This window comes from Pongo abelii, chromosome 15, assembly GCF_028885655.2.
Source record: "Pongo abelii isolate AG06213 chromosome 15, NHGRI_mPonAbe1-v2.0_pri, whole genome shotgun sequence".
NCBI classification, from domain to species: Eukaryota; Metazoa; Chordata; class Mammalia; order Primates; family Hominidae; genus Pongo; species Pongo abelii.
The window spans coordinates 85,885,585-85,900,575 of record NC_072000.2 but is presented as its reverse complement, the minus strand read 5'-3'; the positions used below and the strand labels follow the sequence as shown (position 1 = coordinate 85,900,575).

Here is a 14,991-nt window from a genome sequence, read left to right as displayed (position 1 = left end):
TATATCCAAAAGAATATAAACCGTTCTACCAAAAAAAACATGCACTCACATGTTCACACAGCACTATTCACAATATCAAAGACATGGAATTAACCTAGTTGTTCATCAAAGGTAACTGGATAAAGAATATATGGTAGTACATCATGGAATACTACAGTCATAAAAAAATGAAACCATGTTCTTTACAGCAACTTAGAGGTAGCTGGAGGCTATTATCCTAAGCAAATTAACACAGGAACAGAAAACCAAATACCATATGTTCTCAATTATAAGTAGAAACTAAACATTGGGTACTAATGGACATAAAGATAGCAACAATAGCTGGGTGTGATGGCTCATCCCTATAATCCCAGCACTTTGGGAGGCTGATGTGGGTGGATCATTTGAGGTCAGCCTGACCAACATGGTGAAACCCCATCTCTACTAAAAATATAAAAATTAGCTAGGCATGGTGGCATGCACCTGTAGTCCCAGTTACTGGAGAGGCTGAGACAGGAGAGTTGCTTGAACCCAGGAGGCAGAGGTTGCAGTAAGCCGAAATCATGCTACTGCACTCCAGCCTGGGCAACAGAGCAAGACTCCATCTCAAAAAAAAAAAGGATAAAGGGCAACAATAGACATTGAGAACTAGTTGGGGGAAGGGAGGGGAGCAAGGGTTGAAAAACTACATATTGGGTACTATGCTAAGTACCCGGATGACAGAATCATTCATACCCCAAACCTCAGCATCATGCACTATATCCAGATAACAAACCTGCACACGTACCCCCGAATCTAAAATAAAAGTTGAAAGAAAAATAAAAATAAAAGGAGAGTAGAAATTTCTTAAAGAGGTGAGGAACAAAAGGTTGCTTTCTAAATCCTCTGAATGAGATATATGGAGACATAAAGACATGATGGGAAATAGGGTTTTAGGCCATCAATAATAGAGGTCTGGGAACCAGCAGAAGCCAGTAGCAGAGGAAGGTCTTCTTTTCAGGTGAAGTATAGCATCTTCTAGAGTAGAGCTTTGGATACACATTGGTTGACTTTTCATGACAGTAGATAGCAGACATTGTTGATTTCCTAGTCAGCATCCCTTCCTTTCTTCCACGCTAACCAGAATTTTTTCAGTTACCCAGGCTTCAGGGAGTGGTACCTTATCCCCAGCTCACGGACACATTCTTTTTAGTCAAAACCAATTACAGTAATTCCATTCCTTTTGTCAGTGATTTGTATGGGGGTGGACATGAAACTCACTACCTCACTTCTGGCCAGTGAAATGAGAAAAATTTAGGAAAGACGGGAGCAGAGGCTCCTAGCAAAAGGTCTTCTCATACCCAAAGAGACAGTCTCTTTATCCCTCTGTTGTATCTGGATGGGATTCCTGGAGTTGCTTCAGCCATCCTGCTGTCAGCATGAAGATGAGATCAATAGAGGGAAAAGGACAGAGCCACAAGAATCAAAGAAGTGAAGAATATTCTGGCAATACAATGACAGAAGTTACCCTATCTCTGGACCTATTTTTTGAGCTAATAAATATCTACACTATTTAAGACTTGTCTTTTTTAAGAAAAAGGAAGATCTTTTTACACAAAAGTCAGGCTCAAGCATGCCAAAATTTTAACCCTCTAGTGGAGAAAATTTGAGAAAGAGGCTATGGATTTCTATTTTCAAGGCCTATTACAAGTATGACAATTGCTTCGTTTTCCCTAAAGAAGAATTACCAGCAATTACAATAGTCCATCCAATATTTCACATATGGTTACATGCCCTGAAATGATGTCCCTAGGGTTTTTTTATCTTTAACACTGGATGAGTTTCTATCCTTTGCGTCACTTAGAGAGAAGCACCTGGGAAACAAAGACTTGCTGTGAGAAATAAGGACATTTCCATCATACGAAACTGTGGCTCACAGAGTCCCTCATAACACATAGTCCAGTCAATTTAGACTTATTTTACATGTTATGCCCACATCTTTTAAGCTCTGTTATGTTTTCCTGCTGCTTCCAGGACCAAGGTTCTGCACCAGTCAACCACAGACTATCTACTATTCTGAAATCTGACTGTTAATCAACTTGACTGCCCCTTCCCTGGTAAAGAAGTGACAACTTGTTCCTAGACTAGCAGACATTTTAAATGGTAGCCCCCAAACTCAACAGATCTCAAAAGGTGATTTAAAAAATGTACCTGGCCTGGCTCAATAGGAGAACTATGTGGGCCCAGCAAAGAATGCCTGATTTCTACTCCCTTCTATCACGGCATTTTAGGAGGATGGAAAAACCACACCTGTGGGGGGCAGCCATGATGTGGGCAGCCACATCATGAACTAGAGAAGAACTAGCCAGGATTATTGCATTAACTATGGCTAATCATACATATTCCTCTTCTGTCAATTATTTCTGTAAGACAGAAAGGTTAGAATTTTTTCTTTAATTCTATGCAAATGCAAGGTAGAATCAGCCCACATGGACTAGAGCTAAGCTAGAAAACAGAACTTGACCTTCACTCCTTGGCAAATGTACCAGCTCTCAGACCATAAATCTGTAGGTCAACCTCAACTCTTTTCATGCTCTATTAACTTTAGTTAATAGAGTTCCCAAATCCTATTAACTTTATTTCTTAACATCTTCCATATCTTCCCCTTCCCCTCTGCCATCCCTACTTACGTCAGTGCCATTTTGCTTTCCAACTGGACCATTGCTATAGACTCCTAATTGATCCTCTTACCACTAGACATGTTCTCAATCCATGACTCTCTAAACTTTCTTTCACGTTGTTATCAGGAGCGCCTTTCTAAAATGCAAAATTGGCCTGGCACGGTGGCTCACACCTGTAATCCCAGCACTTTGGGAGGCCAAGGCAGGCAGATCACTTGAAGTCAGGAGTTTGAGACCAGCCTGGCCAACATAGTGAAACCCCGTCTCTACTCATAATACAAAAATTAGCTGGGTGTGGTGGCACATGCCTGTAATCCCAGCTACTCCGGAGGCCGAAACAGGAGAATCACTTGAACCTGGGAAGCAGAGGTTGCAGTGAGTGGAGATCACGCCACTGCACTCCAGCCTGAGCAACAGAGCCAGACTCCATCTCAAAATAAATAAAATAAAATAAAATAAAATGCAAAATTTATCTTATTACTGCTCCTCTTAAAGGAGATTGGTGACTCTTCTTTCCCTATAGAATAAAGACTAAATTTAACCTGTCAAACCAGCCTGTGATCTCACACCTGACCATCTATCTGACCCTCCTGGAAGACCATACCCATGCACTACTTGCAATTGTAAACACACTCCCATTTGTCTACTCCTCCAGCCTGAACTGGCCTTCTTCCCAAACTCCATCTCTTATCTACAGGGCAAACAGCTTAGTCATCACCTGCTAATAGACAATAATCTTTAGAGCAAGAGCATTAAATAATCATTCTCTATCCCCAGCACTTTGCTTGGCATGTAGCAACCACTGAGTACAAGCAGTGTTTGTTGAAAGAATTAATGAGGAAGTGAAAAGAATAAATCAAATGTTTCATGGCACTAGAGAGCTGTGTTAGCTAAAATATCTTCCTTCTCATTACTACTATCACCTAATATTTAGATATGACTGCAACTGAATCATTACTATGGCCATGTGTTCTCATAGCTTCAGATCCACATCTGGCACTAGTCCATCCTACACATCGTGTCCCGCTTACTAGTCTTACAAAGGGATGACTCTGACCATCACATTTCACTGTTCAAAACCCCTCTAGAGCTCCCCTCTGTCAACTCCCTCCATAATATCCAACTGCCTCCATGTTCTGGTCCCAACCTACCTGCTCAATCTGATTGCCCTCTACTCTTCTGCAAGCTTGTGATGATTAATTTTAGGTGTCAACTTGACAGGATTAAGTATTAGCTAGAGAACTTGTAAAGATAGCCAAGAACAGTGGCTCATGCCTGTAATCCCAGCTACTGTGGAGGCTGAGGTGGGAGGATCCCTTGAGGCCAGGAGTTCGAGACCAGCCTGGGCAACCTAGTGAGACTCTGTCTCTATGAAAATAAGAAGAAGAGGAAGAACTGGTAAAGAATTGTTTCTGGGTGTGTCTGTGTATTAGTCTGTTCTCACACTGCCATAAAGAAGTACTTGAGACTGGGTAATTTATGAAGAAAAGAGGTCTAATTGACTCAGAATTATAGACTGTACAGGAAACACAGCTGGGAGGCCTCAGGAAGGTTACAATCATGGGAAACGGCAAATGGGAAGCAAGCACATATTCACATGGCAGCAGGACAGAGAGAGAGAGTAAAGGGGGAAGTGCTACTTTTAAACAAGTATCATGAGAACTCACCATCACAAGAACAGCAAGAGGGAAATCGACCCCCATGATGAAATCACCAGGTCCTTTCCCCAACACTGGGGATTACAATTCAACATAAGATTTGGGTGGGAACAGAGCCAAATCATATCAGTTGGTGAGGGTGTTTCCAGGGAATATTGGTGAGTGAGTCAATGGACTGAGTGGGGAAGATCTGTCCTCAGTGTGAGAAGGTACCATCTAATCAGCTGGGAGCCCAAAAAGATTATTGAGTTTCTTTTTCCTGGAGCTGGGATACACTCTTCTTTTGCTGTCCTTGGACATCAGAACTTCCAGTGCTCCTCCCACCCTGGGTTTTCAGGCCCTCAACTTTGGACTGAGAATTACACAATCAGCTTCTCTGGTTCTGAGGCCTTTAGATCTGGACTAAGCCATGTTAATGGCATCCCCAGTCTCCAGCTTGCAGACAGCCCATGTGGGACTTCTCAGCCTCCATAATCACATGAGCCAATTCCCCTAATAAATCCCCTATCACATATCTAGATAGATAGGTAGGTAGGTAGATAGATAGATAGATAGATAGACAGACAGACAGACAGACAGACAGACAGATAGATAGATAGATAGATTCTGTTGGTTCTGTCTCTCTGTCTGGATAACTCTGACTAGTACAAATGCTTCCACTGAACACCAACCAAGGGCAATAAAATTTTCTAATAAGTACATTTATTCATGCTGTGTATTTTCCTAAGAACTCCTTACCAATTGAATCAATCATTTCCCTACATCTATCTCAAAAACCATCTCTTTCTAAAACCTTCTGAGATCATTCTGTCAAAATAGATCCCCTTCTTCCGAATTCCATAGCATTTTTTCTGTAACTTTTTCATGGTACATTCAAAAAACTGTCTTCATTACAGTTATTAATGAATATGTTTCATCTCAAATACAAAATTACAAAGTCCTTGAAGGCCGTAACTCAACCTTATCTATTATATAATCAACAGGAGACTCCAACACATTTCTTGCACATGATAGACTTTCAATAAAAAAAAGGCTAATTAGTTATTCAATTATGCAACCCACTAGGAGAGCCACTCATTCTGGATAATAATAATTCTTATTTGCATATATCAGTGTATCTGTGTGCAAAGTGCTTTTCCATCTGTTATCCTATTTGTACCTCACCACAGCTCTATGAAGAAAGAAAGGAGAATCTTCCTTATTTCAGAGATAAAGAAACTATAGTTCTGTTGCAGTAACTGAGCTCCTCAGGATTATTCAGTTAGTGAAAGGAGGAGGTAGAATTTGAATACAAATAAACTAGCTTGATATTGCATGAGTATTTCCCACTATTGGTACTTTGTGCAAAAGTTTGGCACTGACCAAAGGTGTGTTCCTCATTTATGTGGATCCAGTACAAGCAAAACCTCCTTTTCTCCCTGCCAAACTTTCTCCAGGGCTTGGTGCACTTTGAAGCAGGAAACAATACCAGCCCCAATGTTCTAGCTAGCCTTCTCCAGCCACCATCTGCCTGAGTTCACTGGCCTGCTGCTCCAGGCTTATATTTTACCTAGTATTTAAACGGCCTCTTTAGAGATCTAGTCAGCTAGGTAGAATGATACCATAACAAAGAGCCAAGAGTCAGAGCATAACTATGTGCTGGGGAGTGGCAAGGGGCTACATATCCAAAGCTGCCAGGAGCCTGATGATGGGGGCCATGGGAAGACATGGGCAGAGAGGATTTAAGCTGAATTCTCAACTCACAGGTCTAGAATCAGATTTCCAGGTTCAAGTCTTGGCTCTACCACTTCCTATCCACATAACCCTGGACATTTTACACAATTTCTGTGAGCCTCAGGTCCTTCATCTGTAAAAGGCTGATGATGATAATAGTTTCCTATTATAGGGTTACTGAGGTTAAACAAACTCATCAGTGCAGATTCCAGTACAGGGCCTGGCATATAAGTAACAATCAAGAAGTTTGAGCTAAAGTAACAGAATGTTGAGTGGTAATATTCATGTGTCCCCAACATGGCAACAAAGGCTCAAAGCTGTAGACAAAGAGACTCCATAAACTCCACATTTCAAACAAAGCTGCCAACACCTGAAGCCAGGCACCTCCCTCAGAGACTAATAAGCCTGAACTGCCCTTCCATCACCAGGGGTCCTGGGCCTTGTCAGGGATGCAGAGATTGTCCCCATCACCAATACAAGGAATAGGGATGTCTTAGTTCATTTTCTGCTGCTATTAATATAACAGAATACCACAGACTGAATAATTCATAAACATTAGAAATTTACTTCTCACAGTTCTGAAGACTGGGAAGTACAATGTCAAAGTGTCAACATCTAATGAGGGCCTTCTTGCTCATCTCATGCCAGAGGTGAAAGAGCAAGGCAGCAAAAGGTGGCCGAACTCACTTTTATAACAATCCCACTCTCACAATAACAAAACCACTCTTACAATAATGGTGTTAATCCATTCATAAGGGCAGAGCTCTCATGACCCAATCACCTCTCAAAGGTCCCACCTCTCAACACTGTTGCATTGGGGATTAAGTTTCCAACACATACATTTTAGAGGACACATTTAAACCAGAGCAAGGGGTTTCAAAAGAATCACTGGAGAGATTAGGAGTGCCTGCCAGATAGGAGCACTGGCATCTTGCTCCCAGAATGAAGCTTTCAGAGCTACAGAATCAGTCTTATGCAGCTTTCATAGAGAGTTATTGGAAGAAATTGGCCTACACCTCTTGAGGATAGATAATATTCTTGAACATGGAGACTAGTGCCCAATTAAAGATGTAAAGCTTACCAGAGAGGCCCACTGCATCAGGGTGAGAAGGGACTATGCTACAGGATGCCTAAGAAGAAAACAATGAGAGCCCTTCACCCTATTCTCCTGCAGCAGAGATCTCTGCTTTTTCATGCGAAACAGCAGGAGGTCTGGGGCCATCCTGGTGGTCACGGAGAGAGAGGAGCTGCCACCTTAGAAAGGAGATTGAAACATGGACCAACCTCAGGGGTCTCAGGGGACATGGCTTCCCTCTCTGGGGGAACCTCAGCAATGGAGCAGAACTGTGGAAGCTGATTGTTCAATTTACCAGCCATGAAGAGGTCACCAGAAGGAGGCAAAATCACACTGAGCCTTAAGATAGCCAAGACCACCTCCCCATCATGATATGCTTCTCACTTTATCCTGATATGAACCTGCCTCCACCTTCTCCTCTCAGACCCCCAAAGATCTCCAACCTAACCAAAGTTAATCCCAAAAGGAAAGAAGGAAGAGATGGCAATTTAATGAAGGTCCTCCCCACCCACACTCGATCCCATCAAAGTACTGGGGTGAGAGAAGAGGAACAACATTCGGAAGAGCCTCAGACCTCAGGCAATGGGTCAAGCCTATGCCAGGTGAGGGAAGGGAGGTGTTCTGGGGATAAGATTTAAACCATATTAAAGACTAATGTTTAAAAGGGACTTGGCTTTTAACATCTAAAAATGGCCAGGAAATTACAGAATCTCTCATCAGAATTTGAAAAAGGCATTTGTCATAACATGATTGAAAGTTTATTAAAAAAAATTAAACCATTTCATGTTTATGCCCCAATAGAGCAATTACATTATCAGCATCAGCATCTTAGGGAGAACTGAGTGTTAAGAACAGAGAAACTAAATATGCCCAAGCCCAAGTCGGCACATGAGATCAGCAAAGAAAGATGGAGCGTTGAATCTGAATGTGCATAGAGCTGTGTGGGAGCAATTTAGGGAAGATCAAGGGCAGGAACTAACCTGGGAAATCCAAGCAGACTGCCAAGAATAGGGTTTGAGGCCCCTATGGTTTTAATTAGCCAGGAGCAGTAAGGGACAGAGTGAGTGGACTGAGTTAAAAGACACGGTGTTAATGCCACACCTGGAGCCACTGGGGGCTCTGCTGGGGTTTTACATTAATGAGAATAATGTGTCTTTGAAAAATATTATTGCCTCCCAGTAGCTTCCTACTTTTCTGGTCACCTCTGCCTTTCATGAGAAAAATGCTAACCCACATCTTTGTTAGCGGACTCTTTCATCCCTGAATTGGCACCCCAAGTCCAAACCAAACTGGTAGTTACCAGAAGCCTCCACCACTTCCAGGAGGATGAGGTTGGGCAGGACCTACCAGTCTTGCAATTTCCATTCTATGCAAAGCCAGTGCTATCATTCCCTCTAGCCAGCTCCATAAGTAATGAGGTTTCTAGGGAAAAAGAAAAAGAGTGTGAGGCTTTTAAGCAGACCTCAGATAAGAATGCCATTCTCACCCCCAAGGCAGCTTCTCTCTAGAATGATCTGCAAGGAGAGATCTGTGTGGGTATGTCTTCTGGGTGGTTCCACACTCCGGTCCAAACTCCCAAGGCCGGCCATACAGAAGCCAGGAGAGGTCTCCACCCTGTCCATTGAGACAGAAGAAGGGTGGGAGCTATTGCAGCTGCGGCTGTGACTTGGCCGCCAGGAAATCACACTTCTCTCACAAGCCATCCCACAGCTTGGCCAAAGCTTAGCCTCCTTTGGGATACAATGGCATCATGATGAGTGTGCACATGAACACAGACTGACCCAAGGCTGTCCTTAGACAAAAATGGTCTTGCAATAGCAAGCTAGACTTTTTTAAAAAAATGTATATTTATTCAGAGAAATTCTAGAATCCCACCAAGTTTGCAATGCCCTACGGTAAGTCGTAATGTCATTTAATGTGAATTCAGCTAGAGAGTGGCTATTGGCACATCTATAAGAGGCATCAGCCCCCAGGTGGTCAACTTGTTCTCTCTGTCCCCAGAATCAGGAGGACTCAGCTTCTCAAATATCCATTTAGCTCACTGTCACTCTTCCTATCATCCTCCCCCAAACACATATATTTTTAAAACTTCTATATAAGTTCTAATAAAAGATAATCAACACTTAACACAGAAAATTTGAAAAATATAGAAAAGTTTAAAGGAGACCAAAAAAACCTCACCCCTAATGCTACCACCCAGAGAGAAACTGACTGTTAATATTTTGGTATATTTGCTTTCAGACTTTTATGTTATGTTACTTATGAACAAGTATGTGTCTATATAATATAATAAAATTAAAATAAAATTTAGAAAACTGAGTCCACATGGTGTGGATACAGTGTAAGCTCTGGTATTGGCTGCTTGGGTATAAATCCTAATTCCAGCTCTTGCTATCTTTGTCTAAGCTGTAACAAGTGACTGATATAGTACCCACATTAAAAAGTTACTATGAGGAATAAATGAAATTATTTGGATAAAGCTCTTATGACCTAGCACATTTGAGATAAATATACATGAGTTGTCAGTGTTGTTGCTATTATTGGTTGTGTTTGGCCTTTTTACACAGTACACATATTTTTTTTTCTGTGCCTCTGAGGCAGTTTACAAGAATGAACACTGTGTCCCAATCAATGCAGCATTATCAAATCTAGGACACTATCTGGATTGACACCACTCTCAGCAAACACAATGACCTTGCCGGCATCTTCCTGTGAGAGGTTGATGGGACAGGATGGCTGGGGGCAGCTCAAATACCTGGAGGGGCAGGGAAAGGCTGTGGAGGGGCCAGCCAAGGCAGTATCACAGCTGTGCTCAATTACCACAAACAGATGTTGGTAGCTCGACTCATTAGAAATGCAATCCAATCACGTTGGCAGTCTAATCATCTTACTGGAAACTCTGGAGATAGGAAGACCCTGCGCTCCCAATTCCAGTGGTCAGATCAATAAAGGTCACTCTCCCTGTCCCCAAGCAAAAGACTTCATGTGGCAAATCTCCACAGGGATTAGATAAGTGGCTCGCAACTGAGGTCAATTTTATTCCCCACCAGATATTTGGCCACGACTGAAGACATTTTTGGTTGTTGCAACTTGAAGGGAGAGGAGGCTGCCACTGGCATCTAATGGGTAGAGACCAGGGATGCTGCTGAATATCCTAAATACAGGACCATCCCTGCAACAGAGAATTACCTAACCCAAATTACTGATTGTGCTAAGATTGAGAAACCCTCCATTAGCAATCTCAAACACATAAATAAGTTAAAAGAGGAAAATGCTTGGCCCCGGTGACATGGTCTTGAGGGTCTGTAACAGAGATTACAGAAGTGAGCAGATAGATTATATTTATGAGCTAAAGCAACTATATTTTCTATTCCTTTTCTCTAAAGTTCCCATATCTCAGTGAGACTTTATTTTGCTTCGTAATGTCCAGCAAGACATTATTTTTCAGTCTGTCAGTGAATCCAGCTATTAACGTATTGCTCCACAAACTACTGCAGTCATTCCTTGGTATCCGAGGCAGATTAGTTCCGGGACCCCAGAAAATACAAAAATCCATGGATGCTCAAGTCACTGATATAAAATGGCGTCATATTTGCATATAACCTACACATTTCCTGCTGTATATTTTAAATCATCTCTAGATTACTTACAATACCTAATGCAATGTAAATGCTATGTAAACAGTCTGTATTGTTTTTTACTTGTATTATTTTTTGTTTTATTATTTTTCTTAGTTTTTTGCTGTTGTTGCTGTTTAATATTTTCTTTTTCTTTTCTTTTTTTTTTTTTTTCTTGAGACAGAGCTCTGTCGCTCAAGCTGGAGTGCAGCAGCACAATCACAGCTCACTGCAACCTCTGCCTACTCGGTTCAAGCAATTCTCCTGCCTCAGCCTCCAAAGAAGCTGGGATTACAGGTGTGCACCACCATGCCCAACTAATTTTTGTATTTTTAGTAGAGACAGGGTTTCGCCATGTTGCTTAGGCTGGTCTCAAAACTCCTGAGCTCAATCCTCCTGCCTCAGCCTTTCAACCATGAGCCATCGTGCCCGACCGTTTAATAGTTTCCATTCCTGGCTGGTTGAATCCATGGATGCAGAACCCGCAAATACTGAGAGCCCACTGTATTTTATTACAGTCCTAAAATCTAAACTAGGACCTAGGACCCATACTAAAAAGATGTATACACAATATTTGCTTGTCCCCTACACTGTCCTTGTACCAACACCTGGAAAGTCTGGATAGTTGGACAACTACAGTATCACAGGAAATATACTCTTGAAGGTTTTAAACCAGAGCTAGGAAATGAGTAAAGTTAATACAACAGTGCCATCTAGTGAATGACAAGCACCTCAAAGGAGCCTAGATCTCGATTTCTCAAATCTAAGATTCATGCATTTTACCCAGACAAATTCAGTGCAGAATGGGAATGATATTAAACAAAATTGCATTATGTAATCCTCAGCCTTCAGAAGAACCCCTCCATGTGATCTAATGTCATATTGAAGAGGAAATCTTAATGTAGGCCAAGTAAGAAGAAGAAATTAGTAGAAATCCATGATTACCTCTATACTCAAATATTACATAACAAGAATCTAACACGAATTAGTGATAAGATCTGCAGCAGATTCCAATCTCCTGACACTGAGATCAATATCCTCTTGGTGACCCTAAACTGATGGAGCTGTGGCTCAGCCTCACATACCAGGTACACATCCCAGTTCTGTGCTTTAGTGCCTGGGTGAGTGAAGACAAGTGAAACTTTTCTGGCCTTCTGTTTCTTCATCTGCCAAATGGTGTGATGATATAATAATACCCATTCATGGGACGTACCATAAACCCTAAAGGAGGCATTCTGGGTAAACTGAATAACACGTGGTTTAGCATGGTAAAGCTCAGTTCCCTTTTCTAGCTGCTGCTCCTCCTTTTTCTGCGTGTTTACCAAATGAGAATGAGACACCTAAGAGTCTTTTTCTTTTAAAAGCTGGCATTCAAATTTTTACTCAATAAATCTGAGTCCCTACTGTGTACCAAACACCATTATAGGTTCAGAGGATGGAAAAGTTTCCACGCTGGTGGAACAACTGTGTAATATGAAGGGATCTTGGAAGAAAATAATATAAAATCAGGGCAAAAAGACTGCACTCTGTTTGAGATATCATGGAGAAGAAACAGCGCTCAGAATGGATTTTGAAAAAGGAGGAGGGGGAAATAGACAAATACTGAAATTAAGGAACACACCTGGTACTCTCCTTGGAGACAGAACGGACAGCCACCAGGTTGATGTCTAATTGAGTCACCTTGCAAAACAGAGGAGATGAGAGCCTTATTGCAGGAAGAGGGGATGTTCACATCCCAAAATGAGTATCCTCTGCCCTTGATTAAGCCCTCCACATCGTTTCCCCCAGCAACCTCTCCCTCTCCCTCACCATTCTAGGGCTGGGGTTCCACTTCAGAATTTCCTCCAAGTTAGCCACGCTGCCAGATGGAAGAACTAAAAATCAGGACCTACCTTTGGCTTTCCCCCTCCTCCTCTCCCATATCGCTCTTGTGAGAGGTGACAGCGTGATGGCGGCCCTCGCAGCCCTCGCTCGCTCTCGGTGCGTCCTCGGCCTTGGCGCCCATTCTGGCCGCACTTGAGGAGCCCTTCAGCCTGCCGCTGCACCGTTGGAGACCTTCTCTGGGCTGGCCGAGGCAGGAGCTGGCTCCCTAGGCTTGCGGGGAGGTGTGGAGGGAGAGGCACGGGCCGGAACCCGGGCTGCCCGTGGCGCTTGCCGGCCAGCTGGAGTTCCGGGTGGGCGTGGGCTTGGCGGCCCGCACTCGGAGCGGCCGGCCAGCCCTACCGCCCCGGGCAGTGAGGGGCTTAGCATCCAGGCCAGCAGCTGCGGAGGGTGCGCCCGGTCCCCGAGCAGTGCCGGCCCACCGGCGCTGCGCTCGATTTCTCGCCGGGCGTTAGCTGCCTCCCCGCGGGGCAGGGCTCGGGACCTACAGCCCGCCATAACTGAGTCTCCCCCGCCCCGCCGTGGGCTCCTGCGCGGCCTGAGCCTCCCAGAGGAGCACCGCTGACCGCCCAAGGGCTGAGGAGTGCGGGCGCTGGGCGCCAGAGGTGCGGGCAGCTCCACCTGCGGCCCTGTGCGAGATCCACTGGGTGAAGCCACCTGGGCTCCTGAGTCTAGTGGGGACTTGGAAAACTTTTGTGTCTGGCTAAAGGATTGTGAGTGCACCAATCAGCACTCTGTGTCTAGCTCAAGGTTTGTAAACACACCAATCAGCACCCTTTGTCTAGCTCGGGGTTTGTGGATGCACCAATGGGCACTCTGTATCTAGCTAATCTGGTGGGGACTTGGAGAATCTTTATGTCTAGCTAAGGGATTGTGAATGCACCAGTGGGCACTCTGTGTCTAGCTCAAGGTTTGTAAATGCAACAATGAGCGCTCTGTGTCTAGCTAATCTGGTGGGGACTTGGAGAATCTTTATGTCTAGCTAAGGGATTGTGAATGTACCAATTGGCACTCTGCATCTAGCTCAAGGTTTGTAAATGCACCAATCAGCACCCTGTGCCTAGCTCAGGGTTTGTAAATACACCAATGGACACCCTGTATCTAGCTAATCTAGTGGGGATGTGGAGAACTTTTGTGTCTAGCTCAGTGATTGTGAACACACCAATCGGCACCCTGTCAAAACAGACCAATCAGCTCTCTGTAAAACAGACCAATTGGCTCTCTGTAAAATGGACCAATCAGCAGGATGTGGGTGGGGCCAGATAAGAGAATAAAAGCAGGCTGCCTGAGCCAGCAGCCGCAACCTGTTGGGGTGCCGTTCTTTGCTGTGGAAGTTTTAGTTCTTTTGCTCTTTGCTCTGAATCTTGCTGGTGCTCACTCTTTGGGTCCACACTGCCTTTATGAGCTATAACACTCATCACGAAGGTCTGCAGCTTCACTCCTGAAGCCAGCAAAGACCACAAACCCACCGGGAGGAATGAACAACTCCAGACTTGCTGCTTTTAAGAGCTGTAACACTCACGGCGAAGGTCTGCAGCTTCACTCCTGAACTAGCCAGACCATGAACCCACCAGAAGGAAGAAACTCTGAACACATCCGAACATCGGAAGGAACAAACTCTGGACACGCCGCCTTTAAAAACTGTAACACTCACCGCGAGGGTCCGCGGCTTCGTTCTTGAAGTCGGTGAAACCAAGAACCCAATTCCGGACACGTTTGGACCGTGAGTCCCTTTCTTGGGATGGCTCAATGTTTTGTATGTAAAACAGCAACATTGTCAGTGTTCTAGTTTATCTGGTTTAAGGTTTATTACCTATCCTAGTGGGCCTGGTCTCCACTGCACTTCACTTCTGCACTTTCCACAGGCAAATCTCGGCAGCCTGCTAAGATCTGCCTACAAGTAGATGTAAGCTATAAGCTAGTCCTTTCCAAAGTTACATAATACGGTACGTTACTTAAAATCTTAATTTTTCTTTAAAATTTTGTATTTAAAGCTCTATAATCGCACTTGTTGGCTAGATGACAAAAGTTAAACATTTCTTTTTGAAGTGCTTCTTGGGGTACTCAAAGCCCCAATAAGAATTAGGAATTTCCGATATACCATAGTGCATGCTATTACTTGGCCATGTATCCCCTGCACAGTTTCTCATGGAAATGCACTTTGCAAAAAGGCTAATTCCAGGTCTGTCTGGTGGCTGTTCATACTTTAAACTTTGCTGGAGCTTTACTGTCTCATGAAGATTTTCCTAATGCGTCACAGCCCCTCTTCCCTTAGTCCCATATGCAATTGATTAATACTCCCCTTGTCTTCTCACACTACTTTCTGTAAATATTTGTAACACAGCCTCTCTAACACTTTGGTGCCCTTAATTGATTTTGTGTTTACTCCTCTTTAGTTTACTATAGGC

General features: G+C 43.5%; 1 protein-coding gene and 2 long non-coding RNA genes across 8 annotated transcripts in view; 1 reads left to right on the top strand and 2 right to left on the bottom strand.

The window, feature by feature from the left end:
* The window catches only part of LOC129049798 (uncharacterized), a 33,956-nt gene extending 22,086 nt beyond the window's left edge, over nt 1-11,870 (bottom strand). Inside the window, exons 1-2 of one of the 2 annotated variants that reach the window (XR_008513136.2) lie at nt 11,788-11,870; nt 8,386-8,507 (exon numbers count right to left, since the gene is read on the bottom strand). This is a non-coding gene — a long non-coding RNA (uncharacterized LOC129049798). Of the gene's footprint in view, nt 1-8,385; nt 8,508-11,647 lie in introns of both variants that reach the window. The other variant, XR_008513135.2, reaches the window with a different exon arrangement.
* The window catches only part of LOC129049872 (uncharacterized), a 447,079-nt gene extending 433,998 nt beyond the window's left edge, over nt 1-13,081 (bottom strand). The window contains exons 1-2 of the mRNA XM_054530617.2: nt 13,061-13,081; nt 12,595-12,921 (exon numbers count right to left, since the gene is read on the bottom strand). Coding sequence (XP_054386592.2) covers nt 12,595-12,921; nt 13,061-13,081 — 348 coding nt within the window. The remainder of the gene's footprint in view (nt 1-12,594; nt 12,922-13,060) is intronic.
* A 789-nt stretch (nt 13,082-13,870) lies between these two features.
* LOC103892397 (uncharacterized) overlaps nt 13,871-14,991 on the top strand; it is a 60,809-nt gene continuing 59,688 nt past the window's right edge. For 2 of the 5 annotated variants that reach the window (XR_008513129.2, XR_008513133.2), the window contains exon 1: nt 13,882-14,306. This is a non-coding gene — a long non-coding RNA (uncharacterized LOC103892397). Of the gene's footprint in view, nt 14,307-14,991 lie in introns of all 5 variants that reach the window. The other 3 variants (XR_008513130.2, XR_008513132.2, XR_008513134.2) reach the window with 2 other exon arrangements.